Source organism: Eptesicus fuscus, chromosome 21 (assembly GCF_027574615.1).
Source record: "Eptesicus fuscus isolate TK198812 chromosome 21, DD_ASM_mEF_20220401, whole genome shotgun sequence".
Lineage (NCBI taxonomy): Eukaryota > Metazoa > Chordata > Mammalia > Chiroptera > Vespertilionidae > Eptesicus > Eptesicus fuscus.
The window spans coordinates 37872525-37886593 of record NC_072493.1 but is presented as its reverse complement, the minus strand read 5'-3'; the positions used below and the strand labels follow the sequence as shown (position 1 = coordinate 37886593).

General features: G+C 51.8%; 2 protein-coding genes across 4 annotated transcripts; one reads left to right on the top strand and one right to left on the bottom strand.

Annotated features, from left to right (window-relative positions):
• Positions 1 to 977: 977 nt before the first annotated feature.
• On the bottom strand, positions 978 to 4126 carry ERICH4 (glutamate rich 4). 2 transcript variants are annotated; one of them, XM_008139553.3, is made up of 2 exons: positions 3088 to 3261; positions 978 to 1593 (listed from the first exon to the last, which is right to left on the bottom strand). In XM_008139553.3, the coding sequence occupies exons 1-2, from the start codon at positions 3259 to 3261 to the stop codon at positions 1357 to 1359; spliced, it is 411 nt and encodes a 136-aa protein (XP_008137775.3). In that variant the 3' UTR covers positions 978 to 1356. The 2 variants fall into 2 exon arrangements, 1 of the variants encoding a protein (XP_008137775.3); XR_008554998.1 differs by lacking the exon at positions 3088 to 3261 and adding an exon at positions 4041 to 4126 and having other exon boundaries at positions 1516 to 1593.
• A 1738-nt stretch (positions 4127 to 5864) lies between these two features.
• DMAC2 (distal membrane arm assembly component 2) lies at positions 5865 to 10978 on the top strand. 2 transcript variants are annotated; one of them, XM_008139554.3, is made up of 6 exons: positions 5865 to 5891; positions 7239 to 7435; positions 8635 to 8715; positions 9423 to 9559; positions 9664 to 9826; positions 10287 to 10978. In XM_008139554.3, the coding sequence occupies exons 1-6, from the start codon at positions 5874 to 5876 to the stop codon at positions 10462 to 10464; spliced, it is 774 nt and encodes a 257-aa protein (XP_008137776.2). In that variant the 5' UTR covers positions 5865 to 5873; the 3' UTR covers positions 10465 to 10978. The 2 variants fall into 2 exon arrangements, with proteins under 2 accessions (XP_008137776.2, XP_054566989.1); XM_054711014.1 differs by lacking the exon at positions 9664 to 9826 and having other exon boundaries at positions 10287 to 10411.
• The last annotated feature ends 3091 nt before the right edge of the window (positions 10979 to 14069 follow it).

Genomic DNA, 14069 nt, shown 5'->3' with positions numbered 1-14069 from the left:
CCTGGTTTCACTGTCCCCAGCTTTACTAAACGTACTCTCAAAATAAAAATTAAAAATTAGCTCTACTCCGTTTGGTTCAGTGGATAGCGCATCAGCCTGCAGACTGAGGGGTCCCAGGTTGGGTTCTGGTCAAGGGCATGTACCTTGGTTGCGGGCACATCCCCAAGTGGGGGGGTGTGCAGGAGGCAACTAATCGATGTTTCTCTCTCATCGATGTTTCTAACTCTCTATCCCTCTCCCATCTTCTCTGTAAAAAAAATCAATAAAATATATTAATAAATAAATAAAATAAAAATTAAAAATTAAACATAGAATTACTATATGATCCAGAAATCTCACTTCTAGGTATAGACCCAAAAGAACTGAAAGCCAGGATTTGAACAGATACCTGTACACCCATGTTTATAACAACAGCATTCTTCATGCTAGCCAAAAGGGAGAAACAACCCAAGTGTCCATGGACAGATGAATGATGAACAAAATGTGGAAGGTACACACTAGTGGATATTATTCAGCATAAAAAAGAAAGACAATTCTGGCACATGCCACAACATGGATGAACCTTCAAGACGTGCTAAGGAAAATAAGTGAGACACAAAAGGACAAATACTATATAATCCCACTTACATGAGGTCCCTGGAGTAGCCAGATTCGCAGAGTAGAAAGGTGGCTGCCAGGGGCTGAGGGAAGAGGGGCCTGGGGAGCTGTTTAATGGGTAGTTTCAGTTTTGTGAGATGAAAAGGGCTCTGCAGATGGATGGCGGTGATGGTTGCACAACAATTGAATGTACTTAAGGAACACTACTGAACTGTACACCTAAAAAAGTTAAAACCGTTCATTTTAATGTATATATTACCACAATAAAAATCTTAAACAGGTGAAATTAATTTTTGTCGTATTTTAGGTATTACAGTACACTCAAAATATTGTCATTTCAATATGTAATTTTAAATATTATTGAAATGTTTTGTATTCTTGTTGCCATACTAAGCCTTTGAAAAGGTAGCATCCAGCATGTTTGTTACACTGACAGCGCCCCTCCGTTAGGGCCTGCCCAGTCCAAGTGCTCAACAGCCACATGAGCCCTCAAACCCCATCCGCAAGCATCAGCATTCTACTTGCCAAGGCCCACACCTCCCCTGCAGCACTCCTGCAGCTCACCTGCAAACACACCTGCAGTGTTTCTGAAAACTCCCCACACCACCTTCAAACACGCCCACAGCTCCAGGCCAGTCCCCCAATTGCACTGCAGGCATCTTCAGAACCTTTGCAGGTTGATCTCACCTTCAAATCACTCCTCTTTGCATAAATTTTCATCAAGTTCCATATGCCAATGAGAAACACCCTGGCGGGGCCTCAGATAGTCATCTCGAAGTCGGGGAGCCGGTGGCCTGAGGCTGGGCAGGAGGCCCCCAGATGTACTTCCTCCTGCTTTCCCTCTGGCTCTTCATCCTCCTCCTCTTCCAGGAAGATTTCCTCCTCCTCCTCCTCCTCTTCCAGGAAAGCAACCAGCTCCTCCCGCAGCACCGCCATCTCCAGCCCCAAGCTACACAGCTGGCCAAGCAGCTGGACATCCACTCTTCGAAGGTTCTCCTGCCCGAGGGAAACGGAAGTCATAGGCATTCCACCCCAGAGAGCATCCTGCCTTCCCCTCCCCCACCCCCCCCACCCCACCCCCCAACCTCGGTGGCAGCAGGTCCCAGCTCAAGACCTAACCAAGATTCTTTGCTTGACAAAACTTTGGTCGGGCTCCTGTATCTTTTCCTAGGCCTACCTCTGCACCTCCTTGTTTGTTTTTTTTAATGTGTTTTATTGATTTTTTACAGAGAGGAAGGGAGAGGGATAGAGAGCTAGAAACATCCACGAGCTGCCTCTTACACGCCCCCTACTGGGGATGTGCCCGGCAACCAAGGTACATGCCCTTGACCAGAATCGAACCTGGGACCTTTCAGTCCGCAGGCCGACTGCTCTATCCACTGAGCCGAACCGGTTTCAGCTGCACCTCCTTGTTAAATCCACTTTTGGCAAGAATCCCCAGCCTCGCCAAAACCGTTTGGCTCAGTGGATAGAGCGTCGGCCTGCGCACTGAAGGGTCCCAGGTTCGATTCCGGTCAAGGGCATGTACCTTGGTTGCGGGCACATCCCCAGTAGGGGGTGTGCAAGAGGCAGCTGATCGATGTTTCTCTCTCATCGATGTTTTTGACTCTCTGTCCCTCTCCCTTCCTCCCTGTAAAAAAATCAATATGTTTAAAAAAAAAAAAAGAATCCCCAGCCTCCACACCTGAATCCTCTCCATAGCCTATCTAATCGGGTTCCTCATCCTCCCATTTCCCCCAGGTGATGTCAGATCACCCTGGACCCTCTTCAGCAGGAATCCTGCTGAGTCACTTTACCCAAATGCCCCCTTTCCGTTCATGTAATTTTCTACCCACTAACCCCCAGCGGCTCCTAGGTTGTAAATTTCCACTTGCCCATGCTGTATTTGGAGGTGAGCTCTCTCTCTCTCTCCTCCACTGCACAATCCCATCACAATGGTCCCTATACCCATCACCTTACCACCTGTAACATGTGCTCTTGGGCAGGTCCTCACTATGTCCCTGGACCTGTCACCCTGCTTCTCAGTGTCTCTTGATCTGTTTCTGTATTTCATTGTCCCTCCCTGTCTCTACCTCCCTCTGTATGCGTCTGACTTTTAATCTCTTTGTCTCTCGTTTCCCTCTCTTATTATCTATCTCTGTGTCAACACCTGTCTTTGTCTCTATGTCTTTCCATATCCATCTTTCTCTGTCTCTATTTCTCTGTCGTCATCTTTCAGATCATCTGAGTCTGTCTCTGTTACTATCCTCAATCTCTTCTTTCTATCTCTACCTCTTTCTTTTCTGGGTCTATATGTCTGTCTCTCTCTCTTTAGCTCTGTGTGTGTGTGTGTGTGTGTGTGTGTGTGTATGTGTGTGTGTGTATTTCTCTATTCCTGTCTCTCAATTTCTGTCTTTCAATCTCTGGCCCTTTCTATTTTCAGACATTGCCACTCATTCACTCTCCCCCCACCCCTACTCCATCTCTTGCCCCTCCAAACTCCTCACTCACCAGCTCCTCCCAGATCCACAGCAGACTCTCCCTGGCACCGTCAGTGTCTGTCCCTGGGGACATGAGGGTCTGGCCAGCTCTCCATGATGGGGGGACACCCCTCAGGGCCCTGGGGGGCGGACCCAGCCCTGGGGGCACCAGTCCAGCCTGCCTCAGCTGTCTCCACAGCTCCATAGTCTCTGAGCAGTGGATGCCAGGAGCAGGAAGTAGCAAGGTCCAGAATGACCCCACCCCCTGGGGATCCGGGGGGTGAGGGAGTAAAGGGCAGGGGAAGGGTGGTGGTAGGAGGGTCTGACATGGCGTCCCAAAGTCCATTCTTCAGTGAGAATCAGCATTTTTTTTTTTCTTTCTGAAGTCTAACCTCAACTCTGTTCACAAGGGTGCAACTCCACCTCCCACCCCCACCCCCTCTCAGGCCTAACCCCTTCCTGTGTTTGGTGTCTATTGATGCCTGGCCTCATCCTGTCTTGCCCTCTCCTGAGTCCCTCCCACCACTCATCCTCAGACCCCAGGGTGGTTCTCGCCTTTCTCCACCCAGGCCATCCCAGGGCCTCCCAACCAGTCGCCTGAGGAGCCAGGAGTGGCTTCCAATGGTCCCTCAGCAGGGCCGCCTCTGAGTCCAGGCTGCTGACTTTCACTGAGCAACCAATTCTGCTGACTCTAGACGTGCCCACAGATATGATTACTATCAGCTTTGGGCCCCGCCAGGGTAAAGGTTGGAGCCCACTCCAGGCCTCTCTGCTAGAGCCCCCTGCCAGGCCCAGGCGTTCGAATTCCGTTGATGTGTCAATGGCTGCTAAGTTCCTGACTCCAGTCCTGTCCTCCCTCCAGAGATTCAGACCTCTGCTCAGCCTCTCCACCTGGATGTCTCAAGGTGAATATGGTCAAAACAGAACTCTCAGTCGGGACCTGCCCCATTGTATTAGTTTCCTGGTGCTGCTATGACAAATTACCACAAACGTAGCGGCTTAAAATAGCACCAAGTTATCCTCCTACAGTTCTGGAGGTCAGATCTAAAGTGGGTTCACCGGGCTCGGTTCCTTCTGGAGGCTCGAGGGGAGAATGTTTCTAGGCTTTGTGGATAGAACTTTCACCCAGCTTCTAGAAGCCACCCACATTCCTTGGCTCATAGCCCCTTCCTTGCATCACTCCACCCTCTTGCATCTACTATCAGGATTCTCCCGCCACCGTTTTATAATACCCTCATGATTACATTGGGCCCCCCTCAATTATCCAGGATAATCTCCCCATCTCAAGATTGTTAAACTTGCCCTAACCAGTTTGGCTCAGTGGATAGAGCGTCGACCTGTGGACTCAAGGGTCCCAGGTTCGATTCCGGTCAAGGGCATGTACCTTAGTTGCGGGCACATCCCCAGTAGGGGGTGTGCAGGAGGCAGCTGATTGATGTTTCTCTCTCATCGATGTTTCTAACTCTCTATCCCTCTCCCTTCCTCTCTGTAAAAAAAATAAAAAAATATATTTTTTAAAAAACAATTGTTAAACTTAACCACATGTTTTGTTTACCATAGAAAGTAACATATGTACAGTCCTAGGATCAGAACATGGATATTGGGGTGGGGCTGGGGGGTAGGGTCATTTCCAGCCTACCACACCTGTCCTTCCAAACACCTGCTATTCCCCAGCTCTATCATTTTAGTTTCTCAGGCTGTTGGCCCGACCTTCAAAACAGACTCATAAACTGAGCACTTCTCACCATGTCCATTGCCCCATCCCTGCTCCTGTCCCCTCATCTCTGGTCTGGATGATGACAGTAGCCCCTTTGCTGCCCCCTGCTTCCACCCTTGCCCTCTAAGAGCTGTTTTCAGCCTGGCAGACATGATCTTGACACAAATCTGTCCTGTGAATGGAATACTATCCTACCATGCCTGCACAGTCAGCTCCCTGCCCTCCTGTCCGACCCTGTCTTCCACCTCTCTTTTCAGTGGTTCCCATCTCTGGGCCTTTGCACTGGCTGTTACACTTCCAGTGCCTGGAACGCTTTCCTCCCAGAATTTCGAATGGCTGTTTCCTTCTTATCCTCCACGTAAATGTCACCTCTTCCGATGGCCCTATACCACAGTCACTCCCTATTATATTACCTGTTTTTATTTGCCTCTTATCAAATACTAGCTGAAATTACGCTGCTTATTCATGTTTCTTATCCATCCTCTCCTTGCCTGGAATGTTGACTCCGTGAGAAAGGGGCTGGGTCTGTCCTGTTCACCACCCAGGGCAGTGCCTGCCCCATGGTACATGCTCAGTAAGTATCTGTGGGATGGATGGATGGATGGATGGATGGATGGATGGATGGATGGATGTTCACACTGAAGCTTCACTCTGAGCTCCAAACTGAAATCACAAACACATCACAATACTAATTTTGAGACCTCACCTCCTCCTCTTACCCTGAAGTCTAACCTCACCACCCACTCCGACCTTTTCCCCTTCCAGGGAAAAAGAATGCTGGTCAGCTTTGGAGGTACATCATTCCTTATTGTAAGGAGGTAGCCAGTGAGAGCTGGAGAAGAGGGAAGCTCAGGGGAACCGTGGCTGCAGTCAAAGGAAAGGAAGGCACTCTGACCGGAAGGACTGCCCACCTCTCCTCGGGAAAGGCTAGGGTCCCATGATCAAGTCTACAGAGAGGGCGCTCCGAGCAATCTCTAAACCCAAGAGTAAAAAGCGCGTGTGCCTTTAAGAGGAGGCTGCAACCACAGAAAGATAGAGACAGAGCCAGGGGGGTGGGATAAGAAAAGACCGGCCCCTTCCGGTTACATAATCTCAACAAGATGGCGGCGCCCAGGGCGGTAGGTCAGGGGTTCCTAGCACCCCCAACTTGAAGTCCGCTCGGCTGCCTCTGCCTTCGGGGCCTCTGCCGGCGCCCAGGAAGCGAGGGGCGCGGGGTAGCAGGAGGACCCCGGCTAGGCCTCGCGCTGGCAGCGGAGACTGGCTGTTGGGGGCCGGGAAGGACGGGTGTGGGTCGCCGGCTGCTGGGGAGCGTCAGCGAGGAAGAGGGGGCGGGGACTGGCAGAAAGAAACCAATAAAGAAGCAGAGAATGCGTTCCGATTGGCGCACCCAGCCAATCAGAGGCAGGGATGAGGGAGTCGATGGGCCGGCGAGATTGGGACTTGTGCCCTGGCCGGTAGTTCAGTGGTTAAAGCAGCGCGTTTCCCGACCCACCGAAGGGTTGCGGGTTCTCGGCCAGGGGCATACGAATCTGGGTTGCTGGTTCGATACCCTGAGGGAGGCAACCAATCTCTATCTCCCTTCTACTCTCTCTAAAACCATGAGAGGGAAATATCCTCGCGTGAGGAGTGACAAAAAAGAAAACAAAAAAAAAGAGAGTGAAACCTGCAAGGGAAAGGGGGTTTGGAAGGGTAAGACTCCAAAGAATACCAGTAAGGGAAATTCAGGACAGTTAGGAATCTTGACGGAAAACCAAAGGGATGTTGATGGGATGGGGGAGCCAAAAGGAAAATACCTGGGGGGATTAAGGGGAAATTTTTCAGTATTTGTGGAGAATTTTGGAAAGAATTGGGCAAAATCGGCAATGAAGTTAGAGAAAATTAAAATAAGAGGTTGGGAGCTTACGAGGAATTTTGAGGGAACATAAAGATTTGGGCAAGTTTTTGGAGAAACAGAGAAGTTGGTTAGTTAAAGCATAAAGAAAAATTGGGGGCAGGCTGAGAATACTTTGAAGAGAAGTTGAAGGAAGAGTTTGAGGGTGGTTTGGAAACAAATTAAGATTATATTTGGGGGAAGAATTTGGTTATTCAGGAAGACTCTAGGGAAAATTGGGTAAAATTAAGGGAAGAATTTGTGGGAAATTAACAGGTCAGATAATGGAGGTTTTGAGAGAAAATAAGCATTTGAGGGGAAAATAAGAGAATTTGGGAAAACCAAGAATGTTTGGCTAAATCAAAGAGACAATTTAGGGTTAAGAGGAAGAACTTGGGGAAAACATGGAGGGAAATTTGGGAATCCCAAACGCGGAATTTGAAAATTCTGAAAGAATTTAGTGAATCGGGAACATTGCGTGTGTGGGTTGAGGGGAGGGGGGGCGGGTGTTCATAAACCAAGAACAGAACAGAGGGGTTCAGCTCGGTCTCACAGGAGGCTCTCCAGACTCAGCCTCTCCTCTCTTCCTTCCCAGTCCCTGCACCTGGTGGCCCCCATATGGAATTTGGGTACCAGCGGTATCCGTGGTCTGAGCAGTGCAGTGACCCCAGAGGGCAATCAGAGGAAGGGGAGGATGCTGCTCCAGCTCCTGACTGACCGCTTCTATGATGTGGAGGCTTTCAGGGAGTATCTGTTCCAAAAGCAGGTGTCAAAAGTGCACAGGAAAAATCGGTGAGGACCCCTGGCCTGCAAGCCCCTACTGCTCTGCCTCACTGGTCAGAATCCATCCCTGCCCTTGCCATTCCTAGTGGGCCTGTGGCTTCCCGTACTCGCCATGCGACTTACTTCTTCATGTATGGCTCATACCCTTCCCAAGGACTCCAGTTCCTGTAGGCAACCTGCTGCCCACCACCTCCTCTTGGTCTAGCTGGCTCCTCAGACCTAACCTGGTTAACAGCAAACGCTTGATTTCCCCTAAAAGGTCTGCTTACCTCCAAGCCTTCCCCATCCCAGTAAACAGCACCACTGCCCACCCAGTTGTTCCGGCCAAATTCTAAGGAGTCATCCCCGATTCCTCTGCTTCTCTGCCGTCTACATCTAGCCGGTCAATAAAATACTAGAACATCTCAAATTTGACCAGTTCTCACCTCCTTCAGTGTTTGTAGCCAGAGCAGAGACTCTTCACTTTATGGTTGGATTACTGCAGGAATCTAGCTGGTCACTGTTTGCCCCTCCAGTCTCTTTATCGGTTACAAAGCAGCCAAAGGACTTTTTAGAAAGTAAAATTAAGAACATTACCATTTTGCTTGAAACCCTGAAACAGTTTCCAGTTGCAACTAGAATGAAAGCCAAACTCCAAAGCCCAAAACCTGGTACCTACTGAGCTTTGAGGCACCTACCAGGGACTCTCCTCACCCCTGCGGCATGGTGTCTTTATTGCTGTTTGTTCAACTGTCCTAATTTGAGCGGCTGAGCCTTGCACTAGCTGTTCCCCTGGGCCTGGCAGCCTCATGCCTTCACCTCTGCATTCCTTCCTGCCACTCGGATCTCTGCACAAGTTTCACCACCTCCAAGAAGCATTTCTTACCAGCCAAACTGCATTAGCCTTCTCCATCCCCACCCTGACCCAAGCCACTCCTAGTCAGTCTCTGTTCTACTCTCCTCCTGGAATTGATACTGCCTGCCACTCGCTCTCCTGGTTTATTAGTTTCTTCCTGTAAATTAACTTCAGAAGGGCAGGGACAGTTACCTGCCTTGGTCACCACTGCCCCCCCGTGCCCAGCGCTTAATAGTCCCTCAGTTAATATTTGCAGCCTCTGTGTGCCTGTCAGTCCTGATACTGTGGACTCTGACCGTCTCAGCAGCACTGGGACATGGTGAGGGGTGCAGTGCTCCCCGGGCCTCACCCTCAGCTACTGTTCTCTCGGCAGATCCTTCACCGGCATCAAGAACCGATACGGCCCATACGTCGCAGGAGCCTATTTTGTCCTGAAGCAGGGAGGCGCAGTCAAGTATGACAGCAAAGGTGTCCAACGGGGATGGGGAGGCCAAAGATGGGCTCTCTAAGCCTCAGGCTCTTCAGTCAGGCAAGCTTCCCCGTGAGTCCCCCAGCCTCTGCCCCCTACTGGCTGTGGCTTGGGGCTTGGTCCCCAGCTTCCGTTTTGTCATCTGGAACATGGAATGGTGGTGTATCTAACCTATAAACACATCTTGCAATGTAAATGCTTGTACCAAGGTCTGGCATGGCACATGTGTTCAATAAACACTAGTTTCTTTTCTCTCCTCCAACCTTTGGGAGATTCCCACCACCACCTTTTCTTTTCTTCTTGCTTGAAAAGCAAAGTTCACATAGACTTTATCTACTTCTCATCATTCTAATTAAAATTTTTACTTGGTTTATGCATTTCCCCCAGCACCTTTCTTAGAAAAGGTTTACGTATCTGAAAATGTCTCAACTTTTGCCCATCTAGAAAGGTTCTTATATTGTAGCTCTTTTACATTATCAGTAATGTCTCTAGCCCTCAGCTTCTAGGTACATAAAACTGGCCAAACATTCCATATTTGATAGGATCATGGGACCCAATGAGACCAGATGTGTATACCCCTTAGAACAAGAGCAGACACAGTACCATCATTGTATTATATGGGCCGGGTAGTGGTCTCAGGAAGCTGGAGGTTTGGGGATAAATGGGGTACCCACCTGGAACCTCCTTTCTAGATTCCAAGGCAAAGAGTGGATTCAGTCCACTGAGCATGGCTACTCCCGTCTCCAGTTGTTGAAGCTCCAGGAAGTACCTATAGAGGCGGTGGATGCCAGTGACTGTGCCATCAACTACGAAGGCCTGGACAACCTCCGTGAGTGGGGTGGGTGGGGTAGACGTGGGCGGGGCTCTGCATTTTCCCTTTCACGGTGGGCTCCAGAGGGGTTCTCCGTGCCATCTGCCCTCGCCCTTCTGCAGTGGCCCTGAAGGAGCTGCAATCCCTGTCGCTGCAGCGCTGTCCCCATGTGGATGACTGGTGTCTCAGCCGCCTCCACCAGCTGGCCAGTTCTCTGCAGGAGCTCTCGCTGGCTGGTTGCCCCCGAATCTCCGAAAGGGGCCTCGCCTGCCTCCATCACCTCCAGTAAGACCTCAGCTCAGCCTATCCCCTACCCCCACATCCCCTCCAACCCCACCCCACCCCCCGAGCCAGGGCAGGGGCTCCCACCCAGCTCACATATGGGAAAGTGGGGCGGGAGCAGTGTCAGGCAGTTCCCTGTCTCCCTGCCTCTGTGACAAACCTAGTGTTTGTGGTGGGTAAGCACAGATGAGCAGTGGCAGTGAGTCTGGGGGAATTAAAGGACTCCCTAGTTTTTCTTTTGGTTTTAACGAAAACTCCATGATATTTACACTGTTGTAGAACCATGGGAGCCAGAGGTGTCTGTTTGTAATTAACACGATGGATTCATGGATTTGGGCATTCTTTAGACAGTTAAAGATTTTTTAAGAAGCTAGGGGTTGAATGGGGGCCAGTGCACCCCCTCCATTACACTCTCTCACAGATGCTGTCCTTATGCGGGCCTTCCCCCTTCTTGATTCCTCAGGAACCTCCGCAGGCTGGACATCTCAGACCTACCCGCTGTGTCCAACCCAGGCCTCACGCAGATCTTGGTGGAGGAGATGCTGCCCAAGTGCGAGGTTCTGGGGGCTGAGTGGGCCCAGGGCCTGAAGTCCGGGCCGGAAGAGCAGTCTCGGGACACAGCCAGCCTCATCCCTGCCTAGTCACAGCCCCTCCCCATCCAGATGGATCTCAGCCAAGCTCTGTGGAGTCTGACAATTCTACTTCTGGCTTCCAGTTGGGCTCACTCATTGTGGGGCTTGGGGTGGGACGAGGGATGTGGCACTGGCGGGTCAGGGGGAAGGAGAGCATGTGGTCCCCACCTCATGGACTGGCTACACTCTGGACTGAAGGTCACAACTCCTGTCATCCGGTCAGGCAGCCTTTTCCACATACTTCTAGTAACTTCCTGCCTGGCCAGGCCTGGGGCAGGTAAAGACTCTCGGTTGCAAGTAGCCCCAGGGAGCTGCATTCTCTCTTGTGGCCTCCCCACTTTGCCCACTACTGTGTCGAGACTTCTCTAATGAATCTTTAAGTGTGCTGTTTCCTACCGCAACCCTACAATATAGGGGTGCTCCTGGCATCCCAAAGGGATGGTTATTCCGTGTGGGACTAGCTTCACCGCAGGGTACAGCATCCCTTGCCCACACTCACTAAATGCCAGTAGCATCCCAAGTCCTATGGTGTTCCAGCTTATTGACTGACTTAGCTTCAGATTCAACTTTTTATCTGCACTGAAAACTGATCTGGGCTTTGAAATATTTTTCCTTTAACTGGCATACGCCTTGTCAGTAGGGGGCGCTCGAGAGACTTTGCAGGAAGCAAGGCTTTTGCTTTCCGGTCCTGTTCACTTGTGCAGGCTCCTGCCTCGCTAGCTCTCTGGTGGCTTCTCCATTGCCAGGGGGTCCGCAGCCGCCCCTGAAACCCCACCCTGCCCCACCTGGCAGTTTCCTAGAGGTGTATTTCACTGGGCTACCTCCTGTGAATGACTCCACCACCCAGAGGTGATTTCTAAGGCACCATACCAGTGGATCCCTCGTCACTTCCAATTCGCTGTTGGAGTCAATAATTCTTTATATTAAACGTTCCCTGTTCCGATTGCTGGGGGATTTCCCCTCTCCTGATTGGATCCAAACTGGTATCCAGAGTGTTCCAGGAGATAGGCTCACAGAGATGGGACTGGCGTCCGTGGCATGCAGTCACAGGCCATCACGGGTTTGTTGTGATGAGGTGCAGCTGAAGCACGAGCCCCAGGACCCCCTCTGGCTGCAACACGTGACTGCTGTGGCGGTGATGGCCATTCTAAAGATAGGCATGGACAGGCTCTCTGCAGTGTCCTTAGTGCCTACAGACAGACAAGGACGGGCTCGGGTCTGCCACCTCAGCTCAAATCACTGAGAACTGAAGCACTTCTGTGACAGCTCCCTAAGGTTAGTTCTCGTGGCCACAGGGCTGAGAGAACTGAAAATGCAACAGCATTAAAGTCTGCAGGTTGATGATGGTTGAATTCGTCTCCTCGTGAAAGTGAGGGTGCTGACAGGTAAACAGTGAGATCTTGAAATTTCGAATGCGGTTGTCTGGTTGGACCAGAAGAAACACGATCTTGAAAACCCACCTCACTCAGCCTCCTCAGCAGCATCTGAGGAGACCACCAGTCTTCCTGTGCTTGAAACCCCGGGATGTAATGGAGAAGAAGCCTTGAGAGTGTCCATTCTCAAGAGTCATCACAAGCACCCTGCTATCACTTACCAAAAAATACCCCGGGCCAAATCTCAGCATGCCCCAGGGGACAGGTGCTCACTATGACCCAGGAGCAACAGCTTATACACTAAGTACAGTCAGAAACCCGGGGAACCCATGCAGGAATGCATTCTAAGGGTGCAGACCAGTGAGGGTGGGCAGGTTCACTGGTACAACGGTACTTACTAGAGATTCTGGATTTAGTGGGTTAGCTTGTGCGGCTGGGGGTGGTTCTAACAGCTGTCTTGGTTGGGTGACTTGGACTTGGATTTAACACTGGCCTACAGTTAATGAGGCAAGAAGTCAGAAGGGATCCAAAGGCTTAGGGAGGCAGCGATGTTGGGTTGATCATGGTCGACCTGCACATCTACCTGACCCCCTCCACACACCCCTCACTCTGTTCCACAGAAGGCACCTCTTCTTGACACTCAACTTTCCCTGTTCCCGTTGCTGTGTGCTTTCCCTCCTGATTGGACCCAGACTGATGCACACAGCAATAAAAACTGTACTCGCTGAGATTTCCAAAAACACTCCTAGAAGGGGTAGTGTTTCCCCTGTGGAGAACCTCTGCACCCCCTGGGAGTACATAGCTGAGCCAGGAGAGCTCAGGGGGCTTGGACCCCTCTCCAAGCCCTGAGGGAGGGCTTAGACCCCCACCAGGGGTGCTGAGGCCCCTGACCCCAGTGCCCCTGGTTGTCATTTCCCACTCTAGCTTTTATTCCATTAATATTCCCCACTTCCTCCAGCTGGTCCCATGGGCTCCATTATTCAAACTTAGGGGGAGGAAATCAGCACTGGACAGATAATCCACTGCTGTGGCTAATAGGGTCCCTGAGACAGTCCTCCCTAACCCCAAGTGGAGTGAAGGGGGTCAGGCCAGGCTTAGTCCCACCCCAGGTTCCAGGAGGTCTGGGATGAGGAGGCCCCACCTGCTACCCTCCCGACACAGCTGCTGCAGCCCCAACAGCAGAATCCTCGGGAGGGCATCCGGTGTAAACAGGCAGACAACCCCTCCTGTCCCTGGGGGCCGGATGTGAGTGTTCTCGTGTCCCTGTGCAGCTATGGGCAGGACTGGAGTGGGGGCTGGTAGGAATAGGTTCCCACCCTGCTAGTCAGGCAGCCAGGCTCCAAAGAGGATGAAGATGCAGGGTTGGCTCAGCTTGAAGGCTTCCTGCGCCCCCAACCCTCTAATGCCCTCTAGCTTGGCTCCACCTGCAGCTGCCCCTGCTCCTTCCATCTGGTCCTCTCCTGCTCCTCCCTGGCTTCCTTCTCCGCCTCTCCCTGGGTCTGGCTCAGTTTGCAGACTCCCTCCACCTGCCTCTCTAAATCTTCCCCTTTACCCTCCTCCACAGGGGCTTCCTGGCCACCCCTTATCTCTGGCTCACTGTCTCCATTTCTCTCATATTCATTCATATTCTCTCTCTCCCCCCCCCCACCCCTCCCTCTTTCTCCCCGTCCAACGCCCCCCCCACCTTCTCTTTGCATTCTTGAGTTTCCATCTGTCTCTCCTCCCTGCCTCTTCATGAGGTCTCTCTGGATGTCGGTCCTCACCGGCCCCCTTCCCCATTCCACCCCGACTCTGGGCAGCAACACCACCCCCATCTCTGGCAGGCTGACTCCTTCCCTCTCAGCACATTCTCTGCCGCCTCCTCCTTCCACCAGTCATTAGCCCCTTGTCTCAGTTTTGCAACTTTGGGACTGTGCCTGTCTCTGGGCCATTCCACCACCACCCAGGTTCAGGCCTAGCTCTCAGTCTCACCCTCCCTCAGATTCTCCCAGGCCCCTGGTTCTCCCGTCCCAGGCCTCACCAGGTGCCCCAGTCACTGCAGCCAATCCCCTCTGCTTCACCAGAAAACCAGCCCCAACAAGCCAGAGCCCCATCTCAGGTCGGCCTCCTGCCCTCCCCCTCTCCCCTGCCTCCCTCAGCCCCGCCCCGGTTCCTCCCAGCCCTTGGGGCCCTCCCAGCTGCCTGCTCCCCTCCCCGCCCCACCCCTCTGGTCGGGCTGGGCTGGGCTGGGCTGGGCTGGGC